Genomic DNA, 7,653 nt, shown 5'->3' on the forward strand with positions numbered 1-7,653 from the left:
GGTGGTGGTGCTCTCCCCTACCCTGGGGGTCTTCAAGAGAAGGTTAGATAAGCATCTAGCTGGGGTCATCTAGACCCAGCATTCTTTCCTGCCATGCAGGGGGTCGGACTCGATGATCTATTGAGGTCCCTTTTGACCCTAACATCTATGAATCACACCATATCCCCCCTCCCATTGTTTCCGTAACTGTTGTTTCCGAACAATGGCAGAGCACTTTACCTGGACCTGCACGCATATTACCTAATCACTTAGATACTGGATGGTTCTTCCAGCTAGAGTAGGACTCCTGTACCTTGTCTGGGATGTTCTGACCCATAACAGAAAGGTCTCCATAAGGTATGATTACCATATTTTCTTGCCTATAGCACACCCTGTTTTTGAAAGGCAGCATGAAGGAAAATAAAAAGAAAGGTTTTACCTTGTAGTACAGGTATAAAATTGACTAGCCCCAAGCGAGGGAGCCGCTCCTGCTCCAAAGCCTGTTGCCAGCCCTGTATGCCAGATGGGGCCCATGGACAAACCCCACACAAGACTTAACCCTTGTACCAGGTCTAACCCACATGCCAGGTCAGGAGCCATGCACTGGGTCCAGACCTGGACTGACCCCATGCACCAGTTCAATCTGGCTTGCTGGGTCTGGGGCTGTGTGCCAGGTCTGACCCCATTTGCTGGATCTGGGCTGCATGCTGGGTCTGGTCACTGACTGATCTGGCATGCAGGGCCATGTCATCAGGCCAGGAGGATCCCCACAGGCCCCAAATTTTGTCACTGGGGGAGTGAGGCAGTGTTAACTGCCATAGTGCCCACAAATATGGAGATTTATTTTCATCCCGCATTTTTGCTGAAGGTTGTTTCAGAATTCCATCTCAACCAACAAATCTCCCTGCCTATCTTTTTCCAAAGCCAAATGCTTCCTTGTAAATTTGTTGCAACAGGATTTTTGCTAATAGTAGAGTCTGTAGTTTTTCATGAAGGGAAGGATGTCTTCCCCATGCTTAGAGTTCTGGTTCTTCCTCCTATTAAGTAGATGGAAAACAGAAAATCCAAAGGAGAATTGTCAGACATGAACATCAGGAAAGAAGTTATTTTTCCGATATAAATCCTATGCTAATTTTCAAACAGCCCAGTCTTCTTCCTTGAAAACCTGGTAAAACTCTCTATACATTGGTTTACTGTTAGAAAACTATAAAATTACATTGCTGAATATGGTTTTTGCATTCTTCCTATTATTGTCCCTATTTTCTTGAGCATCAAAGCCAGCACCTGTATCTACACCAGGGTATGTTTGGCATCTGCAGCACTGAGCTGTCAGACTTTGGATCATACTTAGCAAGAAAGAGCAACAACTAGATCTGTAGCCATCTTCTTGGCTGACCTATTGTGCACCCTATTGTCTGGTTCCATTTCTGAATTTGCTTGTCACTAAGGAGCTGTCTATAGGGGCTGGTTCATGATCAGCCTGCTGTTAAGCTGTTCTGGATACAATTATTTTTTGATTTATCTTTGCACATGTGGAATCAACTACTTTTGGTGTATGTTAAACACGGGCCTCTACAAAGACCTATCTTCCCAACTTTTTCAGGAGAAATAAAAGGTGCCTTGATATTTTCAGAAAATTTATGTTAGAAAATATCATAAGGAAGCCAGGACTCACCAACATATCTCTTGCAAAATGTGACTTAATTACAAATAACACTCAATATCCAAAACAAAAGCCTGTCTAAGCTGCTTATTAAAAAGAGGGCCTATTAGCATACTTACTAATGTCCACGTCAACCTCTTGTTTACTTCACTGGCACGCATTCAAACCCTAAACATGTGTCATTAACTCTTGATCTGACAATCCAACTCGTCTTACCTTGAGAAATGGTTAGTATTGTAAATGACAAATACTTCACAACTATCAGAAAACTGACCTATATATACAATAAGTATATAGCCAGTTGTTTTGAATTGTTCCAGGATTCTTATTTTTAGACTGAATATACAAAACAGAAGCAACTATGGTGTGTTTTAATACTTGGTATTCAATAGTAATCAAATCATGCCTATTTAGAAATTAAAATCTTTCTTTTTGCACATTGCCTTAAATTATTTCTTTATTTACGGACAACCAATATGCAAGCCACTATATATGGAACAATTTTGTATTTGGTAATTGACAAACCAGCGGTTTATAAGATCTATATAGGATCTTTAAACAAATATAGAAGTATATATCACTATCTTCAGACTGTACGGTATGAATACAGGCAGCATTCTGAAGACCTTAATTTTCTAAAGATGATATAACATCTTCATATTTGCAGTGGGAAAATGCTCTGGGGCACAGCTCCATGAATCTCATTCCCTAGTGATTTCTTTAGTATATTTTTCCTGTCCCAATGGGGAAATGCACCTTTACTATCTGGGTAACATTAGGCTTCAGTATTCACTTTTTATGGATGATGACAAGACAGAGAGAGGTTTAAGCCCCCAGGCATTTAAGTGAGAGGGTAACAATGAGGTATATTAACAGTAGTATTGGTGTATGCAAATTTAATTCTTCAAGAAAGATGGTTAAGGGCATGGGTCAAATCTTTGAGCTACTTGCTGCATTTCATAGCATAGGTGTATACTTCCCATTGTACTTGTCTGCTCTTTTCTTGTGAATAGACAGTCTGTTAGTCTCTGACAGTTTCATAGTAGCTAGGGTCAGGAGGGACCTGAACAGATCATCTAGCCTGACCCCCTGCCACAGGCAGGAATGAATGCTGGGTTCACAAGACCCCAGACAGGTGATCGTCCAACCTCCTCTTGAATTTGCCCAAGGTAGGGGCGAAGACCACTTCCCTGGGAAGTAAAGTAAAGCAGAATTCTAGTAAGGTATATTTAAAATGTATTAATTCATCTTTTGTAAGCAAAAGGGCAAATGGGGAAAAAAGTGCATGTGAAACCCAGAAATGTGGAAAGAACAATTACTGTCCTTTAGGCCCTTGGCCAGAGCGAGGCCCCAGCTGGAGCTGTGATGGGAAGGTAAGTGGGGCAGTGGGGGAAGGGGGAGTGGCAGAGGTGGTGGTGGGCAGAAAAGATGGAGGGGAGCAGAGGCTGCGGTGGGCAGTGGCCACGGCTCCAACTCCACCCTCAGCTTGCCTCCCCACTCATTCCCTTGGCTTGTACTTGAATCTAAAACAAGGGCCTCTCCCCCATGATGAAGGAGGAAAAAGTTGAGTCCTAAATTTTTGTCTTAAATTCGAGTAAATATGGTTTTACAAACCAGCTTATTTAAAATGTCACCTCTGAGAGACACCATATCATTAAAAATGCAAGACAGTCCTGATGTTTGTTAACAACATTGAAAATTCTCTTGATCCTCAAGACCGAATCAGAGTTCCCCATGATGACAGAATAATAAAGGCTATAGTATTTGGTTTCCAAATTTTTTAATATTATTAACCACAGTTTTTATTTAAGTGCAGTATAGGAATTTTACGTGAAAACAAGCATTTTAAATCATATGTATAAACATAGATACCAACAGTTTAAAAAACTACAGGAAATGCAAACATTTTCAAAAAAAAATTAAAAATAAACCTTTTAACAAACCAATATCTATTTACAATATAACTTCTCTATTATTTATAGTATGTATTGCGAATATCTTAAAACCACACAAGTTTGAAAACCTGAAAAAACATTTTTAGATATCCTGTATCTCACATTCCTTACGAAAATACCCACTTACAATTGGCACATTTTTTATCCCTACAGTCAAATCATTTACTCTTGCGTGTGAAGAATGATTCTCACACATTAGAAGTTAAGCAGTTCACTAGGCAAAAGCAGTTTAGCAAGGTTTTACTTGGAATAAAATATATATATTCAAGGCTTGAAAGAAAAGTTTAGGTATTTTGTCATTTAATTTAGTTGGAGAAGAAACACTAATATTTTCCAGTAGTTAAGCGTGGCCATCTATATCTCTGGCCACAAATTAAAAAAAAGAAGGGTGTGACCATTAAAAGTACACATCCTGAGATTTCTTTCTTTAGGGGGCAAAGATGTTAAAATGGAAAAACTGATCTATGCATAAACCAAGAACATGTGTGGCAGTGAAAACAGTGCAACTAAAGAGCAGTCAAGACAGAATGTTTGAGAAAGACAGTGAGAGAGATGCAAAAGTGACAGAATAAAATGGACAGCAATGTGTAATGAAAGAGACAGGCTGACTAGTTTTAGTTTTATACTGCATATGGCAGAGTTTACCCAAGCATGTTAAAGATGTAAGCCAGTAAGCATTCTGTAGAAGTTCAAAAAGTTGCTTTTGAGACTGAAGAATTGGCTGCTTGTTCTTAGCAAAACAGCAGTACTTTATTCACAGTAAATTTTAATTTCTATCCCTGGAAAATCATGGATAATATAAAATAAACACGTATAATAGGCTTTGAATTTTTGGTATCAGTAAAATGTTAACTGCAGAAGTTCATGAACTTCACAGGTAGAAATAATGATGTGGTGTGCATTTGCAGTCTACTTGTTGAAAGTCAAGAACTGATATTATCAACAGATGATATCTTACTTAGGATTAAATAAAACTCTAATAGAGCTGCTTGATTATTTTGAGGACAAATTTAATACATGTTTAATTTTAAGTGCAATAAAAGGAATACAGAACAGTACAGGATAATTTTTACATTTTATACATGTGTTAGGCAAATGGCAAACTACAAATATCTAAGACCTTCAGATATTTCTATATGCATCTTCAAGTAGACAAGGTGCAAATTCTAAGGGAGATAGAGATTAAGACATTACGAATCACAAAGCACAGAATTCTCAAGGGTAAAATCATACCAAAATCTTGCTAAACTGTCATTGATGTTGCAGGCAGCCAACTGGTCTGGAAGCTCATTACAGGTGTTCTGGACTGCTAGCACATGTGGTGCCAGGGTGAAGGGTATATCACTGAGGAGCTCTGACATGAAAGGACTGCTCTCCAAATTTTGACTTGTCTGATTTCCCATCTCAGCACCCGGTATTGTCAAATGTGATTGGCTTTCAGTATTTATCTAAAGAAAACAAAGGAAATATCATTTAGACACTGTAAATTCTGTGATTTAACTTTTCCACTTGAAGTAATGACCTATATGTAAAAACAGGTATGATGTTTGGCTGGGACAGATCAAAGCTGAATCCTTAAAGCAACTGTTATCATTCCTTGAATCAAGCAGAGCCCAGCCAGACAGACAGGGCTGCAATAATAATGAAATTGGCAAGGTTTTTATGGCTACATAGTCCTACTACACAATTAGAAAGGACTAGAAGGAACCTCCTGCTTCGCTGAAGCCCATCTCCTGCTATTGCAAGCAACCACATCACATATCTCCTTACACAAACTGATCAAGCTACAGCTTAAAAGGTTCATGTGCCTACTCCTCCTTCCGGAAGAACTTCACTGGTCTGATGGTTAGAAACCTTCTCCTAATTTCTTCAAATATACCAGTATAAACTTCTAATTTAAAATTGAAATTGCTCAGCTATTTGGACATGCTCTATCAAACCACACATGGTGATGTATGCGCTGCCAAATATGCGCTAACAAAAAATACATACTTGTACAACATGACCTTCAGGGATTATTAAGAAATTACTGATAAAAACAAATCTAGACCGATAAAACCTGTCATGGAGAAGAAACAAATATAAATTTCATTATGATCCAGAAGACCGGGCACTGGAGCCAAAGATTAGATTCCTATTCCCAACTTTGACACTAGCCTGCCACATGACCTTGATAGGTCACTTAATCTCTGCCCATATTTTCTCATATTTAAAACAATTATAACAATACTTACCCTTCCTTTATAAAGCACTCTAGAATCTCTATATAAAGAATGCTTTACAGGAGCTAAGCATTATATGTCTAGTATATCTTCAGAATGTTGTACAAACATTAGTTAATCCTCACACCATCCCTGGCAAGTAAATGATTGTTTTAAGTACTTAATTTTTACAGAAGGACAAACTTACAAAGATACATTAAATGACTTGTTCAAATCCAGTGAGTGAACTATGGCAGAGCTGAGATGGGAACACAGGAATTTCAGATTCCAGACCTTGAGCTTTCTCCTTAAACCAATCTTGTATACAAGCAAGTGGACATACGGAAGTACCCAAAGACTACCTGTTTGTTACTATGGGAGGACAAGAATGGAAAACGTGAATATAACATTCAAGTTTCAAACAGTTATGCAGGTTTTTAGTTCCATGGCTCCCAGAGACTTCAAAAGGAGTAATGCAGTTAAGGTTCTGAGCAATGCTGGATGATTGTACCGACAGAGTACATCTGTAGTTGTTGTAGAGAAGCTGAGGGAATGGACAACCTAGTATGGGGACAGTTTTGTATTTTTGAGGCAGTTGAGCATTTTAGCAAGAGAAAGGAGAGAGCACATGCCTCTTCTGGGCAAGGCCAGGGGTGATTTCAGAGCAATCTGCAGGAAATAGCTGCCACTTGCTCCAATATCCACCACTGCATACAGTAATGATGGATAAGAATCCAAGAGTTGCTGTACTGAGTTAGACCAAGGATCTACCTAGCCTGGTATCCTAACAGGGGTCAGTATAGATGCTTTAGAAAACTATTAGAAACGGGGCATCTGCTGTGGTACCTTTCTAGTCACAAAGCAAGAAACTACATTTCTACCATATTTAGACAAATCTAAGTCAACCCTGAATTTAAGACAACCCCCCCAGTAATTAGACTGCATATACGTCAAGCCATGGGTTCAGTGCCAGAGTCAGAGCTGCAGCAGCTACCTGCTCCCCACCCTCTAAGACAAGGAGCTATCCCTCGCCGCCCCCCAGCCCCCTGTGCTGACTAGAGGGGGGAACCTTGTCTTAGATTTGAGTAAATGTGGTAATTATTGTGTTTAACAGCTCCTGAAGGATAAGCAAACACAAACTCCTCCATAAGCAAACACCAACTGTTTTGGTGAAACAGTTAACGTCAACATTTAAAACCTGTTATGTTTTAGATTTAACAACTTAGTAAGATGAATAAGGAATTTCACCCATCTCTGAGCCACTGTTTCAGAGTTGGGAAGGTAGCTCAGCATTAGCTGCATTTGGTTCATATTTTTATTTTCATACTTTTTCTTATATGTAATAAAGGCGATAAATTTAAAACTAAAATCTAATGCACAAAATTCACAGCCATGGAATCAAAAGATAGATACATCCACCTCATATTTTTGATTTTACCTCATATCTGGTAGGCAGATGAATAAACTTACTAGGCCAGAATAGATTAAGAAAAAGACAGGCTTCATTAACCACAGATAACACTCAGCTACTTAGACTACATCCCCATCCAGCAACTGAATTCACTTCAAGCAGCTACCTCTGAATCCTGCTTGCAGTCTTTTTCAGGTCAACTTCTCATTGGTAGATATAAAGCCCCCACACTTATGCATGCTGAAAGAAAGAGAACATGCTCATTTTGCCTCTGGTTTTTATGTCATTCCAGAGCTATCCAGCAATAGAAAGGCTGGTTCTCTGCTACTTGAACCCAGCCTTTTGTATGTCTCAACATGGATGCATCTCTTCCCTTAACGCTGTACTGTATTTTCTAGCTACCACAACAGAGCCACTTCATTATTCTTTAGTCCACTCGGCATT

At 39.1% G+C, this 7,653-nt stretch overlaps 1 protein-coding gene across 1 annotated transcript in view; it reads right to left on the bottom strand.

Annotated features, from left to right (window-relative positions):
- Positions 1-3,414: 3,414 nt before the first annotated feature.
- Positions 3,415-7,653, bottom strand: part of UMAD1 (UBAP1-MVB12-associated (UMA) domain containing 1) — an 8,546-nt gene continuing 4,307 nt past the window's right edge. The window contains exon 2 of the mRNA XM_025212917.1: positions 3,415-5,045. Within this exon, the coding sequence (XP_025068702.1) occupies positions 4,788-5,045 (258 nt within the window). The 3' untranslated portion in view covers positions 3,415-4,787. The remainder of the gene's footprint in view (positions 5,046-7,653) is intronic.

This window comes from Alligator sinensis, unplaced genomic scaffold (genome assembly GCF_000455745.1).
Source record: "Alligator sinensis unplaced genomic scaffold, ASM45574v1 scaffold196_1, whole genome shotgun sequence".
NCBI classification, from domain to species: Eukaryota; Metazoa; Chordata; order Crocodylia; family Alligatoridae; genus Alligator; species Alligator sinensis.